The following is a 14,085-nucleotide window of genomic DNA, read 5'->3' as shown; positions in this document are numbered from 1 at the left end:
GATAAGAAGAAACAAACTTCAGCGTTGTATCTTTACTATAGGCAGCAGTGGTGTAGGTAAAAAACGGACTTTAGGCATATGGGCTGACCGATGACCGTTCATATCAGCCATTTCTTTAGCAATACCATCAGAATTGGAGTTCTTGACGATGTTGAGATCATTATAAAAACCTAAATGTGACAATCTGTAGACATAAAGTTGTTTTGCCCTGTTGACCTTAAAACAGTTCGAAAGCTTAGCAGTACCAACTAAATTTGCTTTATCTTCAAGACCATTTCTTGATCCAATGTTCGAAAACTATCAGAATTGAGAAAAGTGCTCCAAGTGAACGTTTATTTAGTGTATAAAGATAAACACTACAAAAACCGATTTTGTTTTACAACTATGTACATAAACAATTACAAATTAGGTAAAATATTATTAAGCATTGTTTTACCGAACTCAGACAGTTTAAAATAAATGTGATACGCAGTGCTGTTATTTTGCTAATTGGATTTATTAACATTCTCCGTTTTATAAAATTCTATGTTCTATTTTTCATTGTTTTGTAATTAACTGAGATGTTGTTCAGTATTATGAATTATGTTTAATCTTACATTCTGTCTTTTTTGACACTGCAATTGTAGAAATACCGTTGGCATTGAATTTGGCTGTTGTTTAGATCGAAAACGACAAATTATTGTTTGTCCCGCAAATATTGCCAAGAGAATTCCAGATAAAAGAAAAAAGGATGCAGAAGAAGAAACAGCACAACGAAATGAACAAAAACGATTTCATATGTCACACTCACGTGGTACTGAATAATCACCTCACGAAGCACTAAATGAGGCAAGCCGAGAAAGAATTAGAGAATAAAAAACCGATCAAAATGAACAGCATGAAAATAGTTCATTTGGTAAAACTAGATGGTATTGGATTTCGGTATAATTAAGATTTTGAATATAATTTGCATCCAGTTGTTGCTGAAGGTATGAGTAAAGTTAGCCCACGTTTAAACTTTAAATTATGTTCATTTAATTTAAACATACCCCTATCAAGCAATAGCATTATGTATACGCAAAATAATGTTTTAAATAAAAATGTACATCATCTCCATGGGCAACACCCGGGTTATACAGCTACTAAAAATACACATACAAATAAATAGATAATCTTATAGTGAGAGTGTGAATGGTTGGTTTTCAGGAACTGATTGCGTTGTGAGATGAAATGACCTAGCTGTTGGCAGCTCTTCGTGCCCAACCACGGTGGATGATTCGCGATGTCTGCCGGTAATTTACTGTAACGTACTAACTCGAATTACTGGTTGAATGGGAGAAGTGATGCGCTCAACTCTGCACATGCATGGGTTTTTGCATATACATCTGATTGTTGATTTATATGTGCTAAAATTCGCAGCACATATAAATCAACAATCAGATATTCTTATAGATCAAGTCAACTAGTAAATTATGTTAATTTTGTAAGTTTCTTATATTCAGTAATAACTGTGATGATTTTGCTATAGTGTGAATTATGTTTAACCTTACACGTTACATTTTGACCTTTTTTCTCTATTTGGAATTGCATTTTGCTGTTGTTTAAACAACATTGTATACTCAAAATAATGTGTTAAATAACACCTTTTATTATCCACCTGGGTATCGCCGGGGTACAAAACTTAGTCGATAAAACTGACAACCATTTGTTAAACCTGTCTATATGTTATATGTTATAAAAAGTGCGGTAGGTAAAAAAAAAAAAAAACGATAGAAATCACGAGACATAGTGAGAAAGGAGTAGAAAAGAAAGAGATAGAGAGAAAATAATTGATGGAGTGAAAGAGTGAGTGAGTGAAAAGAGAGAGAGAGAGAGAGAGCGAGGGAGAGAGATAGAGAGAGAGAGAGAGAGAAAGGAGAAAAAGGAAGAGAGAAGGAGAGAAAGAGAGAGAAAAATAGAGGCAGAGAAAAAGAGAGAGAGAAAGAGAACAAATGCATGAATATCCTTTTATTTAAAAAATCTTGCAAATTTAGATCGCAAACGGCTCCTCTTATATATAACGAGAGAGGGAGAGAGAGAGAGAAAATTTGGATCAGATAGAGATAATAAGAGATACAGAGTGAGGAGAGATATAAGGGAATGGGAGAGAAAAGAAAAAATCAAATAAGAAAAAGAAAGAGAACAAAATAGATGGACAGATAAATTAATAGATAGAAAGACCGAGATATAGATGTATGATTTATAGAAATACAAATAAGTAGATAGAGAGATAGATAACATAGATAATAGGAGAGAGAATAAAACAGATAAAGAGAAAATAAAAAACATTCATTAAGAGCGTGATTGGGGAAAAACAGGGAAGGAGATACAAATTGAAAAGAGAATACAAGAAAAGGAAAAACAGAAATAAATAGATACGACGGAGAGAAAGATAGGAAAGAATTAAGATAGATAGATAGAGAGAGAGAGAGAGAGAAAAAAAAAACTGATATAGAGTGAGAATAAAAAATACCGGGTAAGTTAGAAAACAAATAGGAGATAGATGGTAGATGAATAGATAGGGATAGATTATAGATAGATAGAGCTACTTATTAAGAGAAATAGGAATAAAGATAAGATAGATAGATAGATAGTAAGATAAATATTAGATTGATAGGTAGATAGAGAAAAAGAGTAAAAGAAAGAAAAAACTGAAGAACAGAGAGAAAGAAAGAGAAGAAGACGCGAAGAAATCAACGCAAGCAGAAAAATGAATGAGCATAAAAAAGAATGTAATATGTAAATAGAACAAAAACATATAAGTAAATCTAAAAACGGATTGAAGAAAGTAGGTGTACAAGAGTATATGAATGAATAAGGAAAACGGAAAAATGGAATGTAATATTAAAAAAACCCAACGAATATGGAAAATAATTACTTAACAGAAACAAAAAAAAAGTAAAGGAATCACCAAAAAAACTGCACCATATAATACAGAGATGGATATGGAAAGAAGTAGTATAATATATGGAACGAAATACCATTTATTTAACAAAGAATAAAGAACAATAAATGAAAAATCAAACAAAATATAACTCAATGCTCAAAAGGTAACAAACTAGGGGAGAAGCGTCACGTCACAACACAAAGACATCAGAATAGAAAGATGGTTATAGAAAATTGATTAAAAATGACCTAGTATATAAAAAATTGATAGTGAAGTAAGCTTAAACATATAACAAATGAACACTAGTTATCTATTTGAATATCACTAGAAAATTGGGAAGAGTTAAATTTTTGGATTTAAATTCATTATAGTTCGTGGTCCGATTGACCGAATAATGTTTTTCAATCAATTAATCTTTATATAAGGCATTGGTCGAGATAAAAAGTCAGTGTCACGAGCGGGATTCGAACCCACGCCCTCGCCTAAATACGCCGCTGCTGTACCACTTGAGCTATCGTGACTTCGATTCACTCGGACACTAACCCTCCATCTCAACCTCCTACTGTTCCCTCATTTTGCCATTTTCAAATCCCGCTCGTGACACTGACTTTTTATCTCTACCAATGCCTTATATAAAGATTAATTTTTTGGATACTGAGGAAATAGCACAAACCAAGCGTTATATTTTTAATCATACACAACCGTGAAGAATGAACCATATATTTAGCATATACTCCAACTTTTTTATTGAAATTGATATTATTTTTTAAATGTATAGATAACAACGATAAATCCATAGCGAACGTTTTCACAGATTAATTGAGAAACCAGAGAACAAGTTTCAAGTTTTCGCTCTTATGAGGAGACAAAATATTCAAATTTTGTACAAGGATTATTATGTCTGACGTGGTGGCGCTCAATTCCTGAAAGGATCTAAGTGTTGCAGTAGCGCATGTTATTTCCGTACCAGTTTACATTGTCGGTGTTTACATACCGGTGCCCTGTTTAGTTGGGGAGTCAACAATGGGACCCCGGCAGATGCTTGCCTGTCACCGACACACCATAACTGTTTTCCTTAACTCTTTTACGACCTTCAGTCCGGATATAGATCCAAATCGCCGTTAAATCTCTGTGACGTTAATTTTCTGTGATTTCAACTGGGCTGTGATGTGATTTACGCCGGAGACAAATAAGGTTTACTACGAAAATCCTGTAAACGTCGCCCAAGGCGCAATAAAATATATTGACGACGACTTAACATCCATCCAAAAAGCACTTAAATGAAATAATATTTTCACATTTGGTCTCATTCTCAAGTTCAACTCGTTGTATAAATATGAAATTTTAAAAAAGTAATTGCGAGTGTTGGCAAATCGAAAATAAAAAACATTTGCAATAAAGTTGCGATTCAAAATAGAACTGGGCTATATCACACAGATATTGAAGCTTACCTTGATTGTTTCTTGAAAAAATTAAAAGTAGAGAAAAAGGTAAAAAATACAATAAATATAGAATTAAAGATTAAATAAATATATACAGCATGCAGTTGCAATACAAAGACAAAGGTAAAACAAGATAAAAAACAGAATAAATAAACTGCAGGTGAATATATAATTATTACGTGAATCACAGTGAGATTGATAGACAGACAGTAAAAAATAAAAAAAATAGCCAGACAGTGAGTGAGTGAGTGAGTGAGTGAGTGAGTGTGTGTGTGTGTGTGTGTGTGTGTGTGTGTGTGTGTGTGTGTGTGTGTGTGTGTGTGTGTGTGTGAGTGAGAGAGAGAGAGAGAGAGTGTGTGTGTGTGAGTGTGNAGAGAGAGAGAGAGAGAGAGAGAGAGAGAGAGAGAGAGAGAGAGAAAAAAAAAAGATAGGAAAGGGCGAGAGGGGGGAGAGAGAAATCCAAAAACTATTTAGGAAAAGAGAGCAGTTAATTATGTAAAAGTAAAAATAGGGATATAGAAAAGAATGTAATGATTATTATATTGGAATTACGCTATTTAAAGTAGCTGAAGATATCCTTTATAACACCAACTAAGAATCAACAAATACGTAATAAAGAATTAGTTAGAAAAAATAGAATGAAATTTAGTTAGAAAGAAAAAGAATTAGAAAAAAATAATGAAAAACATATGTAGAAAATTAATGGAAGCATAATCCTAGATGAGTATAAAAATAGAGGTTGAGATGACATATAAATAAAGGGAAATTTTTGATTGTAGAACGGAAATTTTCGAAGGAAAGAAGAAATGAAAAATTTTCAAACACAAAAAGTTTTGGATTAGAAAGAAATATTCTAACATTAAAAGAAGAGGATATTGATGCATATTTACTTGGAAAGAGAAGTATTAAGTACTAGAAGTAGAAAGTAAAGATTGTAAATTAGAAACATAAGAACAAGCATAGGTTCAAAACAATGTAGGTAAGAAATACGATGTATAATAATCATAAGTATTTTCTAGAATAAATTGTGAATAAATAAAGAAATAGAAATTGAGATGAGGGTATAACCTGTACTGGTAGAGTTAGACATTACTTACTGATGGAAGATTATCTTGATAAATAAATCCAGGATAAAGAACAGTGAGATAAATGAAAAAAATACGAAATAAGAGAGTCAGCCATGTTTATTTATATTACTTTCACTAAAAAAATAGTTTCTCCCTAAATTTAAAAAAAAATCAACTGTTTATTTTGGAGTGTTTAAACTATGGCAAATATGTCGATCTGTTAACAAATTCAAATAAATTTGGTAAAACTCCGACCTAGGGAGACGAGAAAAATGTTTAACTGTCGATATGCTAGGCGTTAATCAATAAGAGCTTAACAGGGCGGCCCTGATTACGACGAAAGTAATGAAATTGTCTTGTCTGTTTGATGTGTCATTGAGTTTGGGACCTGGAATTGATTTTTGCCCGGATTGGCTAAGAAATGATGAACCCAAGGTGGCTCTATCAATCAGAGGTTTGGAGCTATGCTCGTCACGTAGGAAACCCCACCACACGTAATTAACACCCCATTGAGCTAGCACTTGCCTCCAATAAAGGCCACCACTTGCAAACCCAATAGCCTCCCTTTCTTCTCCCGACAGGTCAACTCGCCTCTCAACCGTTCTCCCCCTTTTCAATGAACTACCACCTCCGACTCTCAACTCTGGCCCACTCGCCCTCCCTCCTGCTCGCTCCCATCGGACGTTCAAAGGAAACCTTCCCTCGGGCAATCACATTACCAACAAAAGTTAGCCGCCGCGGCAACCGTCATACACCAACAAATCTGGTCCAACTTTGACCATGAGATTGCTAAGCCAATACTGACGCAGGAGAGTAAATAGCGAATTAAACTACTAGGATGGAGGAAGGAAAGACGAACATGTTGTTGCTTCATTTTAAGCAATAACATCATCCATTTACATACTCATTCTATGGAAGTTGACCTCTGATAACGTGTTTGCTTTCAACTATTTTGATCAGTGTCTATCAGTTCAACATGTGATCCACTAACAGACCAACCGTCTACATTCTACATGGTTGTGAACTTTATTATCCTGCTAACAATTCAGATCTTTAAAAATCTCTAAATGAATAATAAGAATTCTATTATAAATTGTTCTATTTTGTTTCCATTTGGGATAATCCTCACGCTAATTATTCTTCTGCACTAACCCATCCCCATTAATATCTTTTGATATATTAAAAAACACAATCTAAATAGAAAAAAGAATCAACAAACCCTGCAACTCGGGAGTTCTTTCATCAAATGCGCTATTTAAAAGTTCGTCCAACTTTTTGCGAACCGTCTCCAAAGTACCGAGGCAGCCAGGTCGCCTGAGAACTCAAATTACACGGGACTTTAAAAATAGTCGAGTTCAAATAATTTTTAACTGATTTTCACCCTGTTTAATAGTTTTATTGTGCAAAAAGTCAAACTTAATTTTTTTTATCTTTGAGATTGATTGATCAACGATTTATTTATTAAAATACACGCAAAAGTTAAGAGTTCTAGGAAATTTTTTACACCTATGAGTAATTACAATTATAACTTTTGTTTATAGCAGCATCAGGCTTCAAATAAAACAAAAATATTGTAAAATCAACATTAATGTAAATTTTTAGAGTGAAGCTAAGTTAAACTTATAAATTATATTTTTACATTGAGCATTGGAGAACAGCGCAAGAATAAATAAAGTTAACGATAAATTACTCTATTATTTATAAGAAAATAAGTTAAATTAACAAAATTGCTTATAAATTTTCATAAGATTTATAAAAGCTACATTAGGGGNGAGTGAGAGAGAGAGAGAGTGAGAGAGAGAGAGAGAGAGTGGGAAATGATGTGGGTACGAACGTGAAGACGTGGAAAAGTGATAATTACAAAAATTATCTGAAACGACCCAGCAACAGGTGCCTCAACTCACAGAAGATATATCGAAAGGTGAAAATTCATTATAATATTGCAGTACTAGTTGACTGCAAAACTGCATTGAACTTGCGGCCAGTAGGGCTGTCTGTCTGACCGAAAATGAATTAAATTTGTTTGGCTAGTTAATATAGGTTAAATGCTGACACATCCGGTAGGTAAGGTTGCAAAAAGCACGATAATTCTGGCTTCTTATTCTCTAAATCACCACGATGTTTTCTTTCCGACTTAATCTGCACATAATTCCAAACAATAAATTTACTCACCTTGTAATACGTTCGAAACAATCTGATGTCCGACTTGTATTCATTGTCGTTGATGACATGTTAGCCAGTATAAAAGTGGTGATTATTCCGGTTAAACCCGTTGTAAAATGATTATGATCATCCTTTTTTTATTGAGGGCAGATCATAAAGGCTGAAACATGCAAACGACATCCTGGTTATGCCAAACGCAACATCACCCGGAAGAACACATTAATTAAGCTGCAAATTTATCTTGATCTTGTACGAGGAAACAAAGTAACTAAAAAACCTTAAAGCTCATGTTGAAAAAGGCTAAATGCCGAAACGTATCTGACAGATTAATCAAGCGAGGACAGGCAGACCAAAATGATATGTAACAATCAAGTTCATCACCCTGCAATCGACATACAGCATTTCCATCATAAATAAATTGCTATTAAATTTAAATATCTTAATGACAGAGTTATGGAGAAAAAAATAAATAGTCCATTTATTTATTGGTATTTGAATAGTGAAGAATCGCAATCTTGTCTCGGATTGCAATGAATACTTTAGATAGGTTAGTTTTAAGAAAGGTTGAGCTAAATCCGTAAAATGGAAAAAAATAAACAGAATTGGCGACCCCCCCCCCCCGAGGTTCCACATTATTGATTTTCTATTGTTGCTGTTGATGATTCAACCTGCTCTAAACAAAATTTGTTTTAAACAGTTAATTAACGAGTAGGACATGTTATGAGGAGCGTATGTGGGTAATAATAAACGAATTCTAAACAAAGATTTAGTTAAATTATGTTCCACGATTTCACCGGCAGGATCAATACTGACCGATGATCCGCTTGCACACGTTTTATTAAATCTCGGTTTATAATAGACAAAATCGCTGTTTGTATATATTTTAATATGATTTTAATTAATGTTGTTTTAGTGATTCTCTTTCCAAATTTGTTTCTGGTGTCTACCTTTTCAAAAAGCCTGGCGTCAAACTGATTTTATCCTGTCTAATCACTGATTTTTTGTTTCAATTCAAGAAACAATGGCAGTTTGTTATTTGTTAATTTCACGACCCCGAGCTCGCTCATTTTTCGTCATTACGTCCATATGAAGCTGAATGTATTACAGGATTAGGGTCTCGTGCAAGTATGCCGTGGGATATGTCCCTTCGCTTTGTGTGATTACCCACTGATTGTATGTTTGTTTTGCCAGGTCACTAGCCGTGTAAACACAGGGCCGGTAATCATACACCTCTCCGTGTTGTCGTGTCACTTCACGGCGTGAACAATTCTCCCCCACCAAAAGCAATTCAGCTTGAAATCATATGATGAATAACCAGTGTCACTTAGTGAGAAGCATATATAATCTTATGTCACGGCCGAACTTGCCCTTCCCTCTGCTCAAACACAAAAGGTCATGTTAATTTAAACTTTTATACATTATATCTTATTTCGGAGAATGCTCGTTTGAGAAATTAAAAAAGAGAAATATCCATCTCTATAAATCATCAAGACAGAGTAATATTATTTACAGAACATCGAACGCAAACCATACCAGGTTGCAAATGTTAAAATTAATTAATTCTTAGCCAAAAATAGTTCGTCAAGAATTTATTTATAAAGCATGGCATACACTAAACGCTCATTAAACGTCGTACTCAGAAAAGTTTAAGGTTTCAGACAACCTCCCAGTTTAAATACCCTTGTAAAAATAGATAATAAAATAAAATAAATAGTATTTATAAATTGAAAGAAAAATAACCTATTTAAGCATTACTTTCCTTTAAAATGCGAAACAGACGATTTCGAAGAAAAATTGCTAAAGTGTAGAAACAGTATTTTTGAAAAAGTTCAATAAGTCAGAACCAGTGGATGTCACGTCGTTTAACTAGATGTCAACCCAAAAGAAGTATTTTGAGTTAGTTACAGATTATACAGTAGTGCAATTGAGCTTTAAGACAGTATAAGCAGTGTTTTTATTCCAAAATAAAACTCTGATAGGCAATTTTTGTACAAATAGGAGCAAAATTAGACGCAAAAAGCCCTGAAGTCAATCCATCTAAACGACCTTTTCTGGCCTATGACCTATGTTCTGAAAATAGTCAATTCAGTTGTACGAAATAAGAAAGTAATATGTAGTAGCTACTGAAAGTAAAATAGAAGGCAAATAATATGATTATTACTTATTTTCTTATTGATATTGTTATTGTTTTTTTAAATTAGAAGATAAAAGCTCATAGTTTATTACAATTCAATTTTAGTTGAATCAAGAAGCTTAATTAAAATAATTATATCAATCAATTTATTTATATATATGCTTTTAACCATTAAATCGATCATTATGTAAGTTATCCATTGGCAAGTCTCATCTTTATAGCCTGTTAAATATTTACTTCTTATTACGTATGAAACATTCTTAATTTGTATTATATAGTTAATACAGTTAATAAAAAAGTATAAACGTTAAGAAAAACTGCACTTCAGGTAGTATTTAAACACTAAATACAATAATTATATTACAATAACACTTTTCCAATATTCTATTTATATCAACTGTTTATTACTATCCAGCAAGTCTGCTTTCCCTCTAACATTCTCTTCCTTTCTCACTCTTTCTGCCTCGCTCTTATTCTTTGTATTCTTGTTTCGTTCAATCTGTTGCTTTCTCATTTTTCCCCTCACTCTGTGTTTTCTTTCCCTTCAATATTTTTTTACTTAACCTTTTGCTCTATCTGTTGCTCCTTTTGTCTCTCTCACTTGCCTAATACGTCTGACCATCTGACTTCCTCTGTCTGTCTGTCAGTCTGTCTCTCTCCTCTCTCCTCTCTCTCTCTCTCTCTCTCTCCCTTATTTTCCTCTTTCTCTCTGTTTGTCTGTCTTTCTCTCTTCTTTTTCTGTTGTTCCCGCCCCTTCACTTGATGCCTTCTTTATTTCTCACTCTATCATTTTCTCTCTCTTTTACATGCTATTCTTTGTCTCACTTGCCATACCATTCTAACTCTCTTATAAACTTTTTTACTCACGAATAATCTGAATGTAAGTATATTCAAGCGGATGAGAGAAAAAAATTATTATCTACCAAACTTATCTTCATAGGCCTAACAATATAGAATGAGCTCTGCGTTCTTTACCTACGGATAAGGATGCAAAGTCGAATTTATCGAATGTTGTACAAGGAATTTCGTCTAGCGAATGTACAATCAAATACATTGTTCAAACAAAACAGATAATAAAAAAATAGAATTTACGTCATGTTTCTGATTGTACTAGCAGATCCAGTAATAGGCTGGACTCTCGAAATATTCAATAGCAAGTGATTGATACGGCGTGTAAAAACGGACCAGTGATGTTGATTTATTTCTATTCTTCAGGCCATATAGATAAATTAACTTATATCATAAAAAAATGACAATTCAAACTGATATATTTAACTGATGTATGTTACTGGAAAACGTTGTTAAATATTTCCGAAAATAGTTTGCACTAAAGCAATATACCACTTTGGCATGCCATGAGAATGCCCATCGGTGACTGCGTTCAGCAAAGAAAAATAATTGTTGCTCGATGACGTGGTAAATGGTTAAGGCGGGATTGCGTGCCCCTGTCATCCGCCTAGTCATCCCTCGATATCTCTGTTCAAACAGATCATCAATCATAGCCACATGCACGGCAGCAACCCTCACAAACTAAGCGTGATTTTTTTGTGTGTTTACCGGAAGACTGGGGGAGGAGCTAGCGTCGATTACATGTGTACACAGGATGCGTCCATCTTTACGAGAATTGATTGTACAAGCCATATTTATTCACTCAGGTGGAAAATTTATTATTTAATTGTAGCAATATAGTTGCCTAACTTGATTGTACAACCACATTCTAAAATAATCTGTCCGGGTGTATTAAACGTTTTGGGAAATAAAAATATCACTCTGCTGTTGATATTGAAATCATTTTGAGCGAAATAATAGCTTAATTTCAATAATTAATTAGAAAACGTAGAACTCAAGAAATATAATTAGACTGTAAATGCAAGATTTAAAAAATATAATTAAAATATATAACATACTCAATGGAAAAATCCGGACGCTCTATTTCATTTTTTATATCAGACTACATTGAGAAGCAAAAACTGTGTTCCTTAATATTTATCGGGTTGTCCGGAAAATAATGCAGGATTTTAAGTTTTCATTAAAAAAAATCTATATAAAATATTCTGTTTACGTTTACAGGATTACTCATTTGTATGAATGTCAACACTTATTAATCCTCTTCCAAATGATATTGTTTGTTTACCTCTGTAGCATTCCGCTACTTGGAAATAATTCAGTCATCCTTATAATGTCAAAGCGAGAATTTCGTACGATTTTCTTTTACGAGTTTAAACTCGGCCGAAGCGGAGCCCAAACGGCTAGAAACATTAACCAAGTCTGGGGCGAGGGTTGTGTTAATGAGTGCACTGTGCAAAGGTGGTTTAAAAAATTTCGGGAGGGAGATTTCAGCCTTGAAGATGAAGAAGGTCGTGGAAGGCCTTCCTCTCTTAATGATGATGTTCTGCGATCAGTGGTGGAAGAAAACCCCAAAACAACTGTTCGAGAACTTGCAGAGCAACTCAAAGTCAGTAAAACGACCGTCGCTGACCACCTCAAGGCGATTGGAAAAGTGAAAAAACTCGAAAACTGGGTTCCACACTCATTAAACGATCGCCAAAAAAATCAGCGCTTTGATGTTTGTGCATCACTTCTTTGTCGAAACAAAAATGACCCATTTCTGGCCAGAATTGTTACATGTGACGAAAAGTGGATTCTCTACGATAACACTAGACGTTCTGGACAGTGGCTCGACAAAGGAGAAGCTCCAATACATTTTCCAAAGCCCCCAACTCATCAAAAAAAGGTAATGGTTACGGTATGGTGGGCTTCATTTGGTTTAATACACTACAGCTTCTTAAATCCTGGCGAAACCATCAATGCTGAATCATACTGTAACCAAATTAATACCATGCATCAGAAATTGGCAGTAATGAAGCCCTCTTTGGTCAATCGGAAAGGGCCCATTTTGTTGCATGACAACGCTCGACCACATGTGTCACGTGTAACGTCACAAAAATTATTGGAGCTTGGCTATGAAACTTTGCCTCACCCACCCTACTCTCCGGACCTCTCGCCTACTGACTACCATTTTTTTAGACACCTGGACCACTACTTACAACACATAATATTCAAAAATCAAACGGAACTGGAAAATGCATTTATTGACTTTATCAATTCTAAAAATTCTGAATTCTACTCAGACGGAATTAATAAGTTACCAACACGTTGGGAGAAATGTATTGAGAGTATGGGAAATTATTTTGATTAAAGAACATTGCTTTAAAGTAACTAGTTTCTTTTTTTTTGTTTAATACCAAAATCCTGCATTATTTTCCGGACAACCCAATATAATTATCTCTTGGACAATCCTCCACTGATTATCTTATAACAATTGGTCCGTTTTTAAGGATTATAGGTAAATAAAACACAAAATCTCCCACTTATGTTTACAATTGGATTTTGTAAATAAATCTGTGAATAGTCAATCTCTTCTTTGTAAAGCTTCTTTCTAACGTTCTGGTGGTTTGATTTTTTAAATTTGTACGATTTTTTCACTTGAGTTAAAATTTGTTTGAGCAATGGTTTTTAAGTGACACAGATTCGGTTAGAACCATAGCATTGTTGGAAGAATAAAAAATCAAGAGTATGTGGCCAGGGTGCTTAAAATTCCCAGAACAACGCACCGAAGTCGTCCATCGCTATCAAGAGACTGCAGATGACTCAAAAAAGCACGGATCAAGCCATCATCGAGTCACATGCCAGAGAGATGATTGGTTTATTGTTTGAAATTTATGTGTAATCTACAGTCTACGGCTTTGAGATCAAGCAACGGCAAGTTAGAAATGTTAATGTCAGTTTGGTCATTGTAAGGCGAAGACTTTCAGAAGCTGGATTACGTGCCAAATTACTGACATGGCACAGAACAACCCAGTTAAGTATCGCAAGAAATCACATTAATTGGGCTGAGCAAGATTGGAGTACAATCTTGTCTTCGCGTGAGTCGAGGTTTTGTTTGTGGTCTTCGGCAGAGAGAGGGTTTAGAGAAGAACAGGAGAGCAATATATCCCTGCAACATTTTCACTTCGAGAAGCTGTTGAGGTGGTGGTGTTATGGTTTGTAGAAGAATTCCTATGGAAGTCGAACAAACTTCACCTTCATCGACGATTCCCTAACAGCTGCGCGATACATTGAAGGTGTGTTAACAGAAGAAGTTATTCCTTATATACCACTAATTGGCATGGTTTTATTTTAGGCGTTAAAAAGCAAGGTCCCAAAATGTCAGGGCTGTAAGTGACTACTTGGAGGCTTCAATTTAATGTTTGGAGTACCAGCATGTAGTTTGCGACGAGTTGTCAAAGAGGGTAAAACGTCGCCCAGTGATGCCAGGGAATTTGCAGGAATTAAGAATGGCGCTGTTGTAGGAGTATGAAAATATTCTACAGC

The 14,085-nt window shown here is 34.4% G+C and overlaps 1 protein-coding gene across 9 annotated transcripts in view; it reads right to left on the bottom strand.

Annotated features, from left to right (window-relative positions):
* Positions 1-14,085, bottom strand: part of LOC106667050 — a 258,398-nt gene that overhangs the window by 174,196 nt on the left and 70,117 nt on the right. For 5 of the 9 annotated variants that reach the window (XM_014394680.1, XM_014394679.1, XM_014394684.1 and 2 more), the window contains exon 2: positions 7,587-7,737. The exons of the other annotated variants lie outside the window; for them this stretch is intronic. In XM_014394680.1, the coding sequence (XP_014250166.1) occupies positions 7,587-7,645 (59 nt within the window). In that variant the 5' untranslated portion in view covers positions 7,646-7,737. The remainder of the gene's footprint in view (positions 1-7,586; positions 7,738-14,085) is intronic. 9 annotated transcript variants of the gene reach the window in all.

Source organism: Cimex lectularius, unplaced genomic scaffold (genome assembly GCF_000648675.2).
Source record: "Cimex lectularius strain Harlan isolate CLEC.00 unplaced genomic scaffold, Clec_2.1 scaffold72, whole genome shotgun sequence".
Lineage (NCBI taxonomy): Eukaryota > Metazoa > Arthropoda > Insecta > Hemiptera > Cimicidae > Cimex > Cimex lectularius.
The sequence above is the reverse complement of the archived record's forward strand: the minus strand, read 5'-3'. Positions and strand labels throughout refer to the sequence as shown.